The sequence below is a fragment of the Alexandromys fortis genome, unplaced genomic scaffold (assembly GCF_014885135.2).
Source record: "Alexandromys fortis isolate MF-2015 unplaced genomic scaffold, M_Fortis_MF-2015_v1.1 scaffold_99, whole genome shotgun sequence".
In the NCBI taxonomy this organism is placed as follows: Eukaryota; Metazoa; Chordata; class Mammalia; order Rodentia; family Cricetidae; genus Alexandromys; species Alexandromys fortis.
The window spans coordinates 2,549,451-2,566,194 of NW_026067982.1; the positions used below are offsets into that span (position 1 = coordinate 2,549,451).

The 16,744-nt window shown below is 48.1% G+C and overlaps 1 protein-coding gene across 2 annotated transcripts; it reads left to right on the forward strand.

Annotated features, from left to right (window-relative positions):
• The first annotated feature begins 1,411 nt into the window (after window positions 1-1,411).
• On the forward strand, window positions 1,412-15,549 carry Plek2 (pleckstrin 2). 2 transcript variants are annotated; one of them, XM_050158655.1, is made up of 9 exons: window positions 1,417-1,659; window positions 7,721-7,885; window positions 8,629-8,810; window positions 10,020-10,111; window positions 10,414-10,601; window positions 10,810-10,911; window positions 12,054-12,137; window positions 13,764-13,842; window positions 14,828-15,549. In XM_050158655.1, the coding sequence occupies exons 1-9, from the start codon at window positions 1,618-1,620 to the stop codon at window positions 14,953-14,955; spliced, it is 1,062 nt and encodes a 353-aa protein (XP_050014612.1). In that variant the 5' UTR covers window positions 1,417-1,617; the 3' UTR covers window positions 14,956-15,549. The 2 variants fall into 2 exon arrangements, with proteins under 2 accessions (XP_050014613.1, XP_050014612.1); XM_050158656.1 differs by lacking the exon at window positions 7,721-7,885 and having other exon boundaries at window positions 1,412-1,659.
• The last annotated feature ends 1,195 nt before the right edge of the window (window positions 15,550-16,744 follow it).

Consider the following 16,744-nt stretch of genomic DNA (forward strand, 5'->3'; position numbering starts at 1 on the left):
TTCTGACACACTCATGAAGCCAATGTGTTCATTGTGAATAAGGCTCTACTGTATGTAGATTCTTTTCCAAAGCCCAAGGAATGACTCGCTAATGGCAGAATTCACCTCAGGCAGCGTCACCACACGCGTGAACACCCACCTAACAGCTTTCTCTACACACTGACCCACGAGAGGAAGGAAGGCGAGCTCCTGAGTCTGGCGGCTCCTTCCTCATCCTGCCCCCTCCCCATGTCCAAGCTGTCTGTGCAGTCTGCTTACTTCCACCCCCCCCCACCTCCTTCCTGTGGCTGAGCGGGGCTTACGTCACTGGGGTTCCCTGGTAGCTGATGGAGCAGTCACCACAGATTGGGGAAGGCAGGAGCAGTGACTCATGCTGAAGGTCCAGTGAATCAGACAGGGTGGGCCAGGGCAGGGGCTTCCCTCCTAGGAAGTGCAGCGGCTGCACTGGGGAGAAAGGACCAACCTTGTCCCCTTCAGAGAACTCACCGACAATCCCATTTTCCCAAGAAAAGGCCCCGTCAAAGCCTCCAAGAAGGAGCTCAGGATCAACCTTTCGCAGCCTTTCCTAGCCTGGCTTGAGCCCTGCTGGGGTTCAGAAACAAGTGTGCTCAAAATGCCTTGGGCTGTGAGGCCTTCAGTTAAGTGTTAATGGCTTGAAAGTTCAGTTTCCTGGAAAACATAGTCTTTGCCTCCTGGAGTTGGGATACTGCAAATGAAGCCTAACACTACTATTGAACCTAGAATGGAAACCCTGTTGCCTTTGGATTCAAAACCTAGGAAGCTTTTGCCTGGTAACACAATACCGTGGCCCCTGCCAGGTCTCCAAGGTGTATGTCTCTTACAGAGCCACAGAGGACCCTAGGGTAGGTTGAGAGCCCGCTTGAAGGGTATCACATTCTCTCCTTGCCAGCAGCTCCCTCTTCGTAGCCAGCGTTCTCATTCCTCCTAGGCACCCCAGGGTCTTTTTCCTGCCGAGTGTCCCTTCCCCCTGCACAGTAAAGAAGAAATATCAGGGATGCTAAGCCCATCAGCAATACCCGTAGTTTACTTTTGTTTCAGGTGCTGGCATGGCATAGTAGAACACTGTGTTGATTTTCTCAGGATAGTTTGTTCATTATCAATAATGCCTATTAATTTTGACTTAAAATATTGCATTCAAGTATGATTTATACGGATGACTGCTAAAATCTTCAGTACTTGGATTTTTTTTTTTCCAGATGAGGATGATGTGATGTGGGGTGTGTTATGGGCACGAGGCCCTGTAGACTGTGCCAGCCGCCTTAAATTTGTGATTTTATTGCCCTCCTAGCTCAGTCCCACCCTATCTACACACTCCCCTGTCTGTTTCTTCCGCGCTCAGGGATGGCTCACAAGTCTAGACACCCGACCAGGGTCATTTACTTGGGCGACCACGGCGGATCGCGCGGGGTGGGGCTTGCAGGCACCTCGCGTGGGAAGGTCGGTGTATAAGTCCCGACCTGGCCAGACTTCCTGCCCGCGGGGCCCAAGACTCTGGCACTGGATACGCGCCAGGGGGCGTCGCCGGGCGGGAGCGGCTTCCTGGGAGCGGGCGGCTCAGGCGGCGAATCGCGGGGACAGCTCACCTGGACCAGCGACATGGAGGACGGCGTGCTCAAGGAGGGCTTCCTCGTGAAGAGGGTGAGTGCTCTTCGGCCTCGCGCCCGCGTGGCGGTGGGGATAGCGGAGCGGGCGGTGGCTGGACGCGCGGGCGAGGCTGGGGAGTGCGCCTGCTGGCCAACCCGCCCGGCCCGCAAAGGCGGATCCGGTTTGGTTACTGTGGCTCGGGGCTGGCTCTGGCAATGGATCTCTTAAAACAACTTAATTGGGACTGAGGACAAGGCCAGGGTCAGGACCCGTGGTTAGTATGCTCAAGGTCCAAGTCCACAGCTACGCAAACATCACACACCTTGTTACAATTTCTTAAGAAGTGTGGGGTGCACGGTGGAGAGAGAGGATGGTTATAAAGGGCACAGTTGGAAAGAAGGAATGACTTCTAACATTCTGTGGCAGAAGGTTAGCTATGGTGGACTGCAATTAAAAGTGTATTCTGAAATAGCTAAGAGGATTTTGAATGTTTCCGACACCATGAAACAATAATAAATATTTGAGGTGATGAATATGCCGGTTACCCAGATCGATTGTTGCATACCATGCTTATGATTGACGTCATGATGTATGTACTCTATGAATATACAGTCATGTGTCAATTAAAAAATATAACAGTTCGATATTGAAATATAAAATACCATGGACATGCCGTGTAGTTTACAATCTGGGAGGGAGTGAGGCACCCCCTCCCGTGTGTGTGTGTGTGTGTGTTTTACCACTTGACTGTCTTGTTTCATCCTTCATCAGTCCTGCAGGATTAGTGATTGGCAGAACAGCTGTTGCTACCATTTATAGATGAGAAGAATGAGTATCAGTAAGATGGGATAGCTTGCCTAGAGTGAGTATTAGATGGGACACGGATTCCATCCTTAGTTCATCCCCGTTACCCCGTGGTGAAGAAGCAAGAGTACAAACAGGGGACACTCTGGGACTCCCAGGATGTCCTAAAATCAAGGCAGAAAAATGAACGAAAGAACCTGAAAGAAAAAATTTTAGGGTTCAGCAGTATGACATTTACCTAGCCTGCAGGAAATCTTGGGTTTGACCACTAACACCTAAAAAAATTAACATTGATGTCGACACTGAACATTTATATTAGTATAACAGCATAGCAAACAGATGAATAAATTCTAGACTGAGCCGTTCTGGGCTTACAGCCTTAGGAAGTGGGGTGATGAGGGTAAAGCGGTTGTCCTCATTGTTTACCCGGCCACAGCAGCTCCAGAGCCCTGAAAGCTCAAGTCCCTTTCCTATTCTGTTGACACGGTGTCTGCCTTGCTTTGCACAGCATGTGATCCAGGAAGACACGGTGTGCTTTGTTCAAAGCTATAAGCACGGAAGCTGATGTCAGGTCGGTGGTCAGGCTGGTGTCCGTCTGTCCAGAATTCCATGCTCACTTTGTGTCTTTGTCGTTTAAATGATGAGATGGTTCACCCAGGTCAGAGTGACAGGCTGTGGGGAAGGAACCTCTGTCTCCCAGGGTGCTGCAGCCTGTGAGATGACTGAGGTGGTGTGATATGGGGTTGGCTGGTGAAGGCGTGGGATCATCTCCAGGCCAAACCCTTCAGATAGGGCTTTGTGGGCCTCTGCCTATTCCTGGGGTTGCCTACATGACTCCCCACTACCTCTACTATGTAGAGATGGGAGGGCTGAGGCTCAGCAGAACACAGAAGAGGATTGCCCTTGTCTTCTGGGAGGCCTGGTCTAGGATGCAGGGAGTCAGCGGAGGGCGTAGCCGAAGCACCAATGCCTCCTTCCAGCCTGATCCTGAGGCAAACAGAAGTCACGTTGGTTCCTGGCCCGCGATCTCCACTACGATCACTACCTGCTCCCACTGCCTCTCACGTGGCAGCAGCCATCCTTGTGTTGTGCCCCCTGGGGAAGCTACAGGGTCGGGTGGCACTGGGTAGTTTGGGAGGGTTCGCAGCTCTGGGATGGGGAACGAGAGAGTAGAGCAGCCATCTCCTGGGAGGCTTAGCTGGAGGCAAGCAAGGGCATGATGGATTTGGCTCCTAATCCTGCCCAGACAAGAAAGAACCAAACTCTAGGCAAAACACAGGGCAGTTGCCAGACGTGGCTCTCAGGGGGAGGAGCAGCAGGGTGGGGGTGCGGGTGGGGGTGGAGGAATATGGCTCTGTGGTGAGGAGAGTTGAAATATAGGCGCTGCTGCCAGGCTTGGATCTTGAGCAACGTGCTAGCCTGAGACATGAACTGGAGGGCTCCAGGACTCTAGCTCAGGGAAATACGGTAAGAACTTTATCAAGTTCTTTTGAGGCAGGGTCTTATATAGCCCACTGTAGCCTTAATCTGTCGGCCTCCACCTCCCAAGTACTGTTTTTTCTTTTCTTTTTTTTTCTTTTTTTTGGTTTTTCGAGACAGGGTTTCTCTGTGGTTTTGGAGCCTGTCCTGGAACTAGCTCTTGTGGACCAGGCTGGTCTCGTACTCACAGAGATCCACCTGCCTCTGCCTCCTGAGTGCTGGGATTAAAGGCGTGCGCCACCACCGCCCGGCCCAAGTACTGTTTTATAGGCATGTTCATCATGTCCAGTTTATTTGGTGCTGAGGATTCAATCCAGCTTGGCAAGCCCTCTACCTACTGAACTACACCTCAGCCCAACATAATATTTTGTTTGTATAAAATATTCTAGCCGGTAGTGGTGGTGCACGCTGGTAAGATTTGCTGAAGGAGGCAGAGGCAGGAGGATCACGAGTTTGAGGCCAGCCTGGGCTACAAGAGCTAGTTCCAGGACAGGCTCCAAAACCACAGAGAAACCGTGTCTCGAAAAACCAAAAAAAAAAAAAAAAAAAAAAAAAAAAAAAAAAAAAAAAAAAAAAAAAAAAAAAAAAAAAAAAAAAAAATCTAGAAGCCTGGTGTAGTGATAAATTTCAGCACTTGGGAAGCGGAGGGAGGAGGAGCCTTGGTTGGAGATTTGCCTATGCTACATAGGGAAACCCTTTCTCAAATACACACATAATACAACCAATCAACCAAACACCCCTGGAAGCCGCTCACATATCTCCTGAGATAAATGATGAATTAAACCATTGTTAAACAGGTGTATAAAAATGCTTGTGGTATTAAATCTACTTCTTCTTTTTTCAAGACAGGGTTTCTCTATGTAACCCTGGCTGTCCTGGAATTAACTCTATAGACCAGGCTGGCCTTGAACTAACTCCCAGAGATCTGCCTGCCTCTGTCTCTGGAGTGCTGGGATTAACAGCTACCAGGCCTGGCTGTTCCTTATCATTAAAGTTAGGGAGGACAGTATCTCCAGCTGTTACGCTCTGTGCTTCTTTAGTACATCCCTGAGCGCCCATCTCATCGGGCTCCTCCTTTCCCCTAAAGGAACTGGCCTGTGCCCCAGTCAGTGGCTTACAGACAAGAGGCCTGAAGAGAGAGACTTCTCCGTGCATGGGAACCAGTGCCTAGGTGGAGGGGTGGGGGCTGGGTTTATTTGGACCTAGATTCACTTTGCCGGTGTACACCAAGACTTACCTGTGGTTGATTTGTAGAGCAGGAACACCGGTGGTTTCCTTCGAGGTGTGAGGAACCTCCTGGTGAGGTCCCCACTGCTGTCTCATTGTTTCGCTCACTTGTTCCAGCACACGGTGGTCAGAATGATTGTTTTGTTGAGGCAGGGTCTTACTGAGTAGCCTCAAACTTGTGATCCTCCTGCCTCAGGTGTAATTACAGATTAGTGTGCCACTAAGCCTGACCAGAGTGAGTGACTGATTGATTGATTGATTTTTGAGACAGACTCTAGTTCAGGATGGCTTTGAACTCACTATGTAGCTGAGGGTGGCTTTGAACTTCTGGTACATTTTCCTCCACCCCTGGAGTTCAGGCTTAAGTCACCAGGCCTAGCTTATGTGGTGAGGGCTTCATTTCTGTTAGGCAAGTGTGGCCCCTGCACCATGGGAAGGTTCGCTAGTCGGGCAAGGGGCTGGAGATTCACACACACACACACACACACACACACACACACACACACACACACACACACACACAGAGGTGGGGGGGGGTCATCCTTGAAACAAGAATGCAAAATTTATTGTGTTCCAGGGCAGCTTATATAGGGCTCTCCTTGACTAATGGTCACGCCCCAGCTCTCGGGATTTTTCAGCAGCAAGCCCACCAGAAACCACTCCCTTGCCATCAGGAACTCATGAGGGTCTTGTGCCCAGAGCAGCTGCAAACACATAAAAATAAGCTGCTTACTTCAGCAGGCAAAGGGTCATAGAAAATTCAGGGTCTGAGGGTCTGCAGTCCCCCAACAGGCAAGCACAATCCCAGCTGGGTTACATCCCCAACTCCAGAGGGATCTTTTTAACATAAAACCCCAAACTTGTTCTGCTTCTGCTTGAAGTTCCTCATGGTCTGAAGATCAAACTGTGACATAGAAAGGAAACCTCTGCCTACCAGGAACCCATCCCTTCCCCACAAGTCGGTGCCCAAGTCATGTAGAGCCACACAGATGCTTTTTTTTTTTTTTTTTTTTTTTGNCTAGCTTTCTTGTCTATTCTTCCCATTTCATTGTAGAAATGCTAGGATTACAAAGATGTTCGCTGCTATGCCTGGCTTTGTGTGGGCTTGGGGTCTGAACTCCGGTCCTCACACTTGTGGGGCATGTGCTTTACTCCCTGAGACATCTCTCTAGTTTTCCTTTTTTTTTTTTGATTTTTGAGACAGGGTTTCTCCGTAGCTTTTGGTTCCTGTCCTGGAACTAGCTCTGTAGACCAGGCTGGCCTCGAACTCACAGAGATCCGCCTGCCTCTGCCTAAGAGGAAGTGCTGCAATGGTTTTGGTGCTGAGACTCAAGCCTGAGACCTCACAGAGACTAGGCAAGGGCTCCACTGCCTGACTACATCCCAAGCCCAAGGGTGGTTTGTGCTTTGTGCTCACTCTTGCCTGCCTTCCTTATCTGACCAAGTTAAATAGCTCATCGAGACTTTTTGCTTATTTGAATTTAAAATTATTATTTTACTGTACTAAAAAAATATATCATTTTCTGGTTATTATAATATACACATACAATCTCAGAACTCAGATCGTGAGGCCGGAGGATCATAGGTCCAAATCCAGTCTGGGCAAGACCCTGCTGTCCTTAAAAACAAAAACAAAATGTTTTAGGAGCTGCGATTTAATGGTGAAGTGCTTGCCTAGCATTTTTGAGACTCTGGTTTGATTCCCACCATCACAAACCCACAGAGAATTATTTATAATAATTTTAGAATTATATTACTAGGGGATGGAGATATAAGTTCACAGAATACTCACCTTGCACACACGATGCCTTGGGTTCAGTCCCTAGCTACATACACATGCACACACACTAAACTTTCTTTTTATTTATCTTTTTTTTTAATTTTCTTTTTAATTTTTTATTTATTTCTGATGGCAAGGACCTGGCTGGCCTGGGACTCTCTATGTAGACCAGGATGATTTTGAACTCGCAGAGATCTGCCTGTCTGCTTCAGGAGTGCTGGAATTAAAGCCGTGCACTACCTTGTCTGAGGCAGGAGAATCACGAGTTCCAGGCCAGCCTGGGTTACATAGTTAGACCTTTCTACATGCACACATAATACCCTGTCTAAATGCATGCATACACACATGATTATTTGCATACAGACAGTCATGGTAAAGGGAAGGCTGGAAGGAAACACCAGATATTAACAATGGCTGTCTTGTACTAAAAGATTTAAAGGAGAGTGTTTTTTCTTTATATTTTGCAGTTTCTCTCAAACTTTATGAACTGGTTCTGGGATGTATAACTCGGAGGCAAAACACTTGTCTCACCTGCCAGAGGGCCTGGGTTTAATCCCCACCCCTGGTTGGGGAGATTTATAGACAAGCAAAGGTCAATAGGAAATAAAAGGCCAAGGTCAAAGGCTTTTGCCTCAACTCAGAAGAGATGAGTTGAGGAGAGCCCAGTGCGATTCCTGCTTCCTCAGTCAGTGTACATTGTCTCTCAGCCCACACTGCTTGCCAGAGCCATGGGCTTCCTCTCCCTAGCTCAGTATCCTCCCTTGTATCCTCCTTTGTATCACCTCACCACCGGGCTTTCCTGTCTGTCCGTCTGTCTGTCCATAGGGCCACATTGTCCCCAACTGGAAGGCACGATGGTTTATCCTTCGGCAGAACACACTCCTGTATTACAAGCTAGAGGGTGGCCGGCGAGTGACCCCACCCAAGGGAAGGATCCTTCTCGATGGCTGCACCATCACCTGCCCCTGCTTGGAGTATGAAAACCGGCCGGTACGTGAGCATCCTCATGCCCGGTCCCATTCTAGCCACCTTGCCCCTTGTTTATCATTAAATGATTTGGGTTCAAATCCTGGCTATCCCATGAACCAGGACAAATAGTTAAACCTCTCTTAGCTCTCATTCGTCCTGGAGCAGAATGTTCCATCCTGGGTGGGGTTCTCTGAGAATGCCGACCAAGGGCTGAGCATGCAGCAGAGGGCAAAGCTTTGGGGAAGGAATCGAAACTGCGTCACACGAAGACTAAGTGGGTGGCTTGGCGATGCTTGAACCGGAGACAGGGACGGAAGGGGCTTTGCTGGCAGTCCTCCAGGGTAGCTGGCAGTGTCTTTGGAGAGGTTCCTGAGATAACCTGGCACTCCTAGCAGCAGAGCTGCGTTTTGTGTCCAGCTCCATCTGACATGGGAATTCCCCTCTTTGGAGAGGGCTTGTGATAGGAAGTGAGGCTGTGGGTCTGGAGGGATGAGTCAGAGTCACAGTGTTGGGATGCACTCTGCATTAATCCGTGCAGAAGGGAACGGCTGCTCTAGGGGGCCATGAGTTCTTTGTCTCGGATCTCGGATGTATCCCGATCAATCTGTACAGCCCCACCTGCCGAGTGTGGGCAGGGCTGGGCACCAGGCATCGCTGGATACATGACCTCCGGGATCCTCCCTGGCCTTGTCATTCCTGCTGCCAGCATTCCCTTGCCTGGTTGTCCTCTGAGTATCCGTCTGTCTGGTTGTCTCTTCCCACAGCTTCTCATTAAACTGAAGACCCGAACTTCCACTGAGTACTTCCTGGAGGCCTGTTCTCGAGAGGAGAGGGACTCCTGGGCCTTTGAGATAACAGGAGCTATCCATGCAGGGCAGCCGGGGAAGGTCCAGCAACTCCACATACAGAAAAACTCCTTCAAGTTGCCCCCACACATCAGCCTGCAGTGAGTGCTCCACCTGCCTGCGCCGACTCTGTCCGGCATCCCTGCAGCCTCTCCTGTCCATTTAGCAGGGAGGGGGACCCTGTGGTACAACACGGGCTTGGCTAGTCCACCGTTGTGCTTCAGAGCCAGCAGTTTTCTTTGTCCTGGTTATGGTGGATCGACTACTTAGAATGTGCCTTATTTAGCTCCGCTCTCTTAGGTAACCTTTTAGGGCCTCTAAATACCTTAATGAATGAAGTCATAATACCTTAATGAATGAAGTAGAGACTACCATTCCATTGTAGGCAGAGTGCTTAGGATTATGTGACAGGTCTCACTTGCAATTCAGTGGTAGGTAATGGCTGCCTTATTGTTTAGATGGAGTCCTCATTCAACCATCTAAGAAATCATGGAGTACATCACAAACATGTACAATTCTTATGTGTCAATTTTATAAAGAAAAAAGAGGCGGTTTCTGAGTGCCTGTTGAATGTCATGCCAGGTGCTCAGCAGAGGTAAGCGGTGATAAACAAGGTCTCAAAGGCCTTCCGTCCCAGGGACACATATAGAGAAGACCTTTCACTGGTGGTGGCAGTTGTCACATCTGCCAAGGGAAGGCCAGTCAGCGGTGTTGGTGATACCGTACCACAGAGATGTATGACAGCGTTTCCATCATGGTGATGCCCCATAGCCTCCCAAGCAGCCTCGCTGTTATGGCCATCCTAGATGGGATGCGAGTCTGTTCCTGAACTCATGGAACTCCACACCAGTCTCTGAAGCGCAGTGTGCACACACCCGTGGGTCCACATAGCTGCTAAGCCGGGGTGGGTACAGGGAGGTGCAGCCGAGAAGGTAGAGTCAGAAAGGAAAGCTACGAAGGAGCAGCTGCAGGAGTTCAGATGCGGATCACAGGGAGCTGTGAGGGCCCCTGGGTTTTAAACAGTCACAGCTGTTTAGCTTTATGTCAACAGTAACGGTTGCCCAGTGTGGGATTATTTGAACGTTTAGATGACCAAGAAGAGGAGCACCTGAAAGTCACGTCTATTAGATTTTAATTGATAACCAAAGCCTGTCTCTGTGGTGTGTGTCATACCACCTGTCCCCTGCTTTGTCTCATGAACTGATATCATGGCTTATATCATGATTCCTGTCCCCCGCCCTCTCTATCCCCACCATCACAGACAGTGTGAGTGTGACCAGGGTCTTTTCTTTTGTCTTCTTTCTGTGTAGTCGAATTGTGGACAAGCTGCATGACAGCAGCAGTGGAATCCGGCCGTGTCCCAACATGGAGCAGGGAAGCACCTACAAAAAGACCTTCCTAGGTGAGCTTGTCTGTCCCATGGCCAGGCTGGAGATCTGGGACATAGTGACTGGGTGCTTATCCGACTGCTTGACCAGTTTATAACGGGGACCTAGCTGCCTGGGAAGAAATGGGATAGGCTGTGAGGGCCACCTGTGGGTGTGGCTACAGCTCTGAGCATTGGCTGTGACCCTCAGGCTGCTCTGTGGTAGAACCTGAGACTTCCCAGGAGGGTAAGGTCGGTGAGGTAGCTCACCGAGCCCCTGAGTAGGCTAGGGTAGAGCTGACCCACGATCTGACAGGTTTGTCCTTGTCCTGACACAGGCTCCTCCTTGGTGGACTGGCTCATCTCCAGCAACTTTGCAGCCAGCCGTCTGGAGGGGGTGACCCTGGCCTCCATGCTTATGGAAGAGAACTTCCTCAGGCCAGTTGGGGTCCGGAGCATGGGAGCTATTCGTTCCGGGGATCTGGCCGAGCAGTTTCTGGATGACTCCACAGCCCTGTACACTTTTGTAAGTTAAAGGTTAGGCTTTCCTTGCCGTGAGGGGAGAGGGGAGGAAGTGGCAACTCCCACAGTTGGGAGTCTGGAGCCAGAGGGAAGGCCCAGGGTATGGGGAACAAGGGGCTTCTGTGTTGAGGAATCCTCTTTGCAGTTGCAGCCGCCATGGCCTGGGTTTGGGGTTCGTTTGTCACAAGCCCTTGTCTTCCGTTTCCCACCAGGCTGAAAGCTACAAGAAGAAGGTCAGCTCCAAGGAGGAGATCAGTCTCAGCACCATGGAGTTAAGTGGCATAGTGGTCAAGCAAGGCTACCTATCCAAGCAGGTATGGCTGCCCTTGAGCTGTCACACTTGAAGGAGGCAGGAAAGAGCCCAGAGGGAGGCAGGAGCTGAGGATACTGCAGTACCTTCTTTATTAGTGGGCTCCCCAAAACAGGGTCCCCCCCACCCAGCCGCAAGAGGCAAGTGAAGGACCCACACATGCTCATTCTCACACTACACGTGCCAGACCCAAGAACTGTTTCGAAAAAATGTACACAGAAGTAATTGTCACATTAAAAAGCAACTTCTGCCGGGTGGTGGTGGTGCATGCCTTGAACCCCAACACTCAGGAGGCAGAGATAGGAGGATCTCAGTGAGTTCTAGGCCAGCCTGGTCTATAGAGGGAGTTATAGAGGGTCTATAGAGTGCTATCCTGCCAGAGTGAAAAATGGTGAAAATCAAAAATAGAATAAAATAAAATAAAAAGCCCAAATATACATGTAGCTATGGGGTTGCCTTTGGACCAAGCTGACCCTTAAAACGCTGGTGACCTTCAGTTGGGTTCAGTGAGGCCTAGGAACAATGTGGGCTGTGAACTGCTGAGTCAGTCGCTGTTTGTTCTGTCCTCCTCCTTTAAACTTAATTAAATATATTTCATGTTATTGGCAATATTTTTGTGTATATGGGTGTGTTGTCTGCGCATTTGTGTGTACAGTACTTAGAGAGATCAGAAGAGGGATTTGGATCTTTTGGAACTGGTGTTACAGATGGTTGTTAGCCACCACGTGGGCGCCGGGAACTGAACCAGGGTCCCCTTCAAGAGTAACAAATGCTCTTCACTGAACAGCCATCTCCCCAGCTCCCTCGCCTTCTTGTTTTTCAGTGCTGGGAATTGAACTCAGGGTCTTGTGCTTGCTCGGCTAACAACCCTACCACTGAGCTCCAGTCCCAGCCCTTTAGTGCTTCCCTTCTGGAGTGTTGGGGTGATGTGTCCCTTTCCCTTAGACTCTTAGCTCTCTGTTAACTAGTGTGCTATTATGGCCGCGGTGCCGCTAAGCAGGGTCGGTGTCACTGTGATCCCTGAGTCTCTTGCAGACTGTCCTTGGAATGTAGTCCCATTGGAGCAGGCTGGCTTGCTGGGGCTTTGTCAGATGTCACATGGAAGACAGAAGGAAATGTAGAGCTTGAGACCTTTCTTTCCCACAGGGGCACAAGAGGAAAAACTGGAAGGTGCGCCGATTTGTTCTGAGGAAGGATCCAGCGTTCCTGCACTACTATGACCCTTCTAAAGTGAGTGACCCCTGTCCCTTGGGACTGTGCTGCTTCCAGAGTCTGTGCAGACCGGGCAACGGCTGTGTGTCCTCTCCCGCATCGCACCGTGGTTCCTTGCCGCCCATACTTCTCTGTCATAGAGTTGTCTGCTCCGTGCGTGGTCTTCTGTACCTACTTGCCATGAGAGGACCTTCATTCTTTTACTTTCCCCAGACCTGCTTTGCAGGGAGAGGGAGTGAGGGAGACTCCTAAGTGGTGCTCCAGCGGTTCTCCCATCCTCTTCATCCTTTTCATCCAGCTGGCCTACAAATCCTGCCTTCCCTCAACTTCTTGTTTTCGCCTTTGAAATTTTCTTTTTATTGTATTTAATTTATACATTACTTTTTGAGTCTGGAATTGTTGCTCCATGTTTCTCATAAATATCACCTCATTAACTCGTGCTGAATTAATTCTAATCAAAAGAAAAATGGCGCTCTAGTCAGAGAGTTCAGCCTTGACTGATATGAGTTTCAGTCAGGACCCCTTAGCCTAATGGAGGAACTCTCTCAATTCCCCGCCGAGCACAATGTGTGTTAAGGCCTAGAGAGAGGGATAGAAGGAGAGCTGACTGAGGGACCAAACTCTTGGGCCTCTAGAAGGCACCCATTGATCTGTAAGTCCTAGTACTGTTGTTACCATGGCTGTCTCCAATCCTTTTTTTTTTTTTTTTTGATTTTATTTTTAAAGCTAGCATAGCATGTAACCTTGGCTGGTCTCAAACTCGTTGTGTATCCAAGATGAACTTGAATGCTGGGATTACAGGCATGTGCCATCTTTCCAGACTGAACCCAAAACTCTGTGTAGGCTAAACAAGGATGCTAACAACTGAGCTACATCTCCAGTCACACTAGGCCCTTTTGAAACTTGGAAAATATCAACAAATGTATAAGCTTTTAAGTCTTAATCTAGAGTCAACTGCTTTGTGCCCTTGGTGAGTCCAGGGCCTTTTGCTATTAATCTGCTCTAAGACTTTGCTATTACCCTTCTTATTGCTGGGTTAAATCTATCCCAGTACCCAGGACCCGCTTCTCAAGGCCAAATCTGTCTCCCCTTGAAACTGCCTGCTGTAGATGCCTGCAGTGCTGGGCTCCTTCTTGATGCTTTCCTCCTCTGGTATCTAAGTCAACACCTCTTCACTGTTATTTAACCGCTTTAGCTTTTGTTTTCTGGAGTCACCCATTCAGTATTGATTATTAACGGAAGGGACCAAGGGCCGAGGCTTCTGGTGTGCAAAGTTGCTCTTTAACCATCCAGATTCCATAAACCCATCTTGCTTCATGCCGAGAGACTTACATAGCAATGTCCAATGTGCAGGAATACCCGTCATAACTGTATATTGTTGACAAAGGTTAAAGAAGCCAGGGCATGCTTCTGGTGGAATGTCGGATGAGCTCAGCTCTGCCAGACCTTAGTGTACTGCTGCTACGACCGGGCCCCAAACGCCTCACTGGTACAAGTTCCTTGGGCAATGATGCCCAAGTTCAGCCACATCTATTACAGACAATTTGAAGTGTCTTTAGCAGTGGCCTGGCAGGTCAGGCGTAGGGGAAGATGTGTGTTCTTTTTCTGTGTTCATGGAATTACTAATCAGTCTCTCCTCCACAGGAAGAGAACAGGCCGGTAGGTGGGTTTTCTCTTCGTGGGTCCCTTGTGTCTGCTCTGGAGGATAATGGTGTTCCTACTGGTAAGGAACAACTTCAGCTTTGGCCTGAAGACCTCTGGGCCCCCATCAGCATGTCATTAGTGCCCCTGGTGAGGTGGTGAGAGCCTGAGCTCTGAGAATCAAGTGGGTCTTTCCTCAGGAGACAATGATGTGATCTTTGAAGTCCATTTTAGAAACAAAGGAAAATGCTATATGGGATGTTGTGTTTTAATACAACTGAACAATCCTTATTTTTTATATTCTTAGTTTCTGTGCTGATGGCCCATAAGCTTCCATCTAAGTTGCAGCTAAGGGCCACAGTTTTTTTATGTTTCATTTCTTAATGTTTTTTTTTAAAGTTTTATTTATTTATTATGTATACAGTATTCTGTCTGCAGGTCAGAAGAGGGCACCAGATCTCACTCTAGATGATTGTGAGCCACCATGTGGTTGCTGGGAACTGAACTCAGGACCTCAGGAAGAACAGCCATTGCTCTTAACCCCTGAGCCATCTCTCCAGCCCCATGCTTTCATTTTCTATCCACAATAATTTTACAGTCTCCAGCTATGATAGGAAGGTAGTATCATTTCTATCTTGTGGATGTAGAAATAGACACAGTCAATTCTAAGCAAACATGAAATTCTGTTCATCTTAAATAGGCGATTTTTTTTTTTCTGATTTTTCGAGACAGGGTTTCTCTGTGGCTTTGGAGCCTGTCCTGGAACTAGCTCTGTAGACCAGGCTGGTCTCGAACTCACAGAGATCCGCCTGCCTCTGCCTCCCGAGTGCTGGGATTAAAGGCGTGCACCACCAACGCCCGGCAAATAGGCGATTTTTTGATGTGAATGAAACTGTAGGTCTCTGGGCAGCATGGGCAAGCAAGCAAGCTGCAAATGTCCAGAATAAGCACTGGTAGGCTTTACGGTTGTAGGGAGTGGAAATACTTAAGTGTTTTTGTCTTAGTTGATGCTCAGCTTCTTTAAGCTAGAAGTTGACATGGATGTTTAATACTTTTCTCCTGTGTAGGAGTTAAAGGGAATGTCCAAGGAAATCTCTTCAAAGTGATTACGAAGGATGACACACACTATTATATCCAGGCCAGCAGCAAGGCTGAGCGAGCAGAGTGGATTGAAGCTATCAAAAAGCTAACATGACCTAAGGGAACAGGACCAGAGTTCCTGTTCATTCTTATCAGCTGATACAGATGGGATTTCATGGAGAACTGGAGTACAAGACTGGGCTTGGGATATGGCTCAGTGGTAGAGGACCTGCCTAGGCAATCCTGAGCCCCCGGGTTCAATTCTTGGAAGTGTTTAACATTGTCCCTTTTGTACTGCTTTGGAGCGAGACTACTCAAGATGGTTCCTTAGATGATACTAGTGGAGTGACTTCCCTCCGTCTTCCTGTCAACGACGTGAAAAGCTGGAACAGCTGTTAGGCAGCTGAAGGACAGAAATATGTCTTGCAAGGCAGTGGTGGGGCACACCTTTAATTCCAGCACTTGGGAGGCAGAGACAGACAGGTGGATCTCTTTGAGTTCGAGCCCAGCTTGGTCTACACAGAGAAGTCATCTCAAGAAACCACAAACACAAAAAATTTGTGTCTTTGGGGACCACAGTAGTATCTCTTTGTTGGAACACTAACTCGGACTTTGCTGTATTAAATACTCTAGTCTCAAGATACTTTTCTTAAGTGATTTCAACAATTCACATTTCTGGAATTAATAAAGATTGACATTTGTTTCTATAGTTCTTATACAGTTCTACGATCCCCACAGGTTTACTCCCTGTAAGGCCCTATGTATTACAGAAACTGGCTATGGGAAAACGTCAAGCAACCTGTCACTATGATGACATATCTCACAGTGGGGATGCTGGCAGACTGTTTAATGTTCACAGGATACTGTTTGCTTTGCAGAATAAGACAGCAAATATACAAGTCACAGACTCCTGAAAAAAATTTGTCAAAAAAAAAAAAGACAGAAATACAGGTTTTTCTGTACAAAATGACATTTAGAAAGATGTGGATCAGGAGCCCTCTGAACAACAAAGATACAAAGGGCAAAGTTAAATCAAGGGCTAAGACTGGTCTAAAGATGAAATTAACTGAAATAAGTGAAGAAATCTGGAAGGTTAACCTGAAGTGAAAAGTCTTTATCATAGTGTTTTTATAAACATTTTTTATTAACTTTATACAATAATCTGGCACAAGTCATGGCCAGCATTCTTGCCAAGGACAATGGTGTGGACTTTGATAAAACACATAACTTACATTTATTCAAGGGGAATGGATATTCCTAAAGTGCCTAAGTAAAAACTTCTCTCAAAATAGATTTCCTCTTAATGTCTGGAATACCTGACCCTGAATAGTCAGGAATTCCAAGAGTGTGTTTTTTTTTCCCCCTTTATCTTTACTTGTAAGAGACTGCCTTTTCAGGTACCATTTTTTCGTTTGGCATTTTTACAGGTTTAATGTACCCAGTTACTTTTAGGATACTAACAAGTGCATATCTGAATTAAGTTGCATTTGGTTTGATATCTTCCTGCCTCCAAACTGACACAGCCATACCTCCCAGGACTAAGGGTGGGGACAAGGATTCTCAAGAGTTCTAAAACAGGTAAAGACAGCTTCAGACAAAGCAGTAAAGCTGGCAAGGTACCAGAACGTTTATCCCTACTCACGTTAATAGTTCTTGATGGAAAAGGAAGAAACCAGGACACAAATGGCTGGTGCACACAGCAGAATGTGCTGCTACTCAGCAGCACAGAGACTGACACAGCTCTGCAGCTCACTAAGAACTTGAACATCTTCAAAAACAAAACACAGCCGGGCAGTGGTGGCGCACACCTTTAATCCCAGCACTCAGGAGGCAGAGGCAGGCAGATCTCTGTGAGTTCGAGACCAGCCTGGTCTACAGAGCTAGTTCCAAGACAGGCTCCAAAG

Excerpts from the sequence above, each read along its gene's own strand:
- Plek2 (XM_050158655.1), top strand. The coding sequence starts at position 1,618 with ATGGAGGACGGCGTGCTCAAGGAGGGCTTCCTCGTGAAGAGG. Across the intron at positions 7,886-8,628 it reads TGGAGTATGAAAACCGGCCG|CTTCTCATTAAACTGAAGAC; the intron begins GTACGTGAGCAT and ends CTCTTCCCACAG. Across the intron at positions 10,602-10,809 it reads CCACAGCCCTGTACACTTTT|GCTGAAAGCTACAAGAAGAA; the intron begins GTAAGTTAAAGG and ends GTTTCCCACCAG.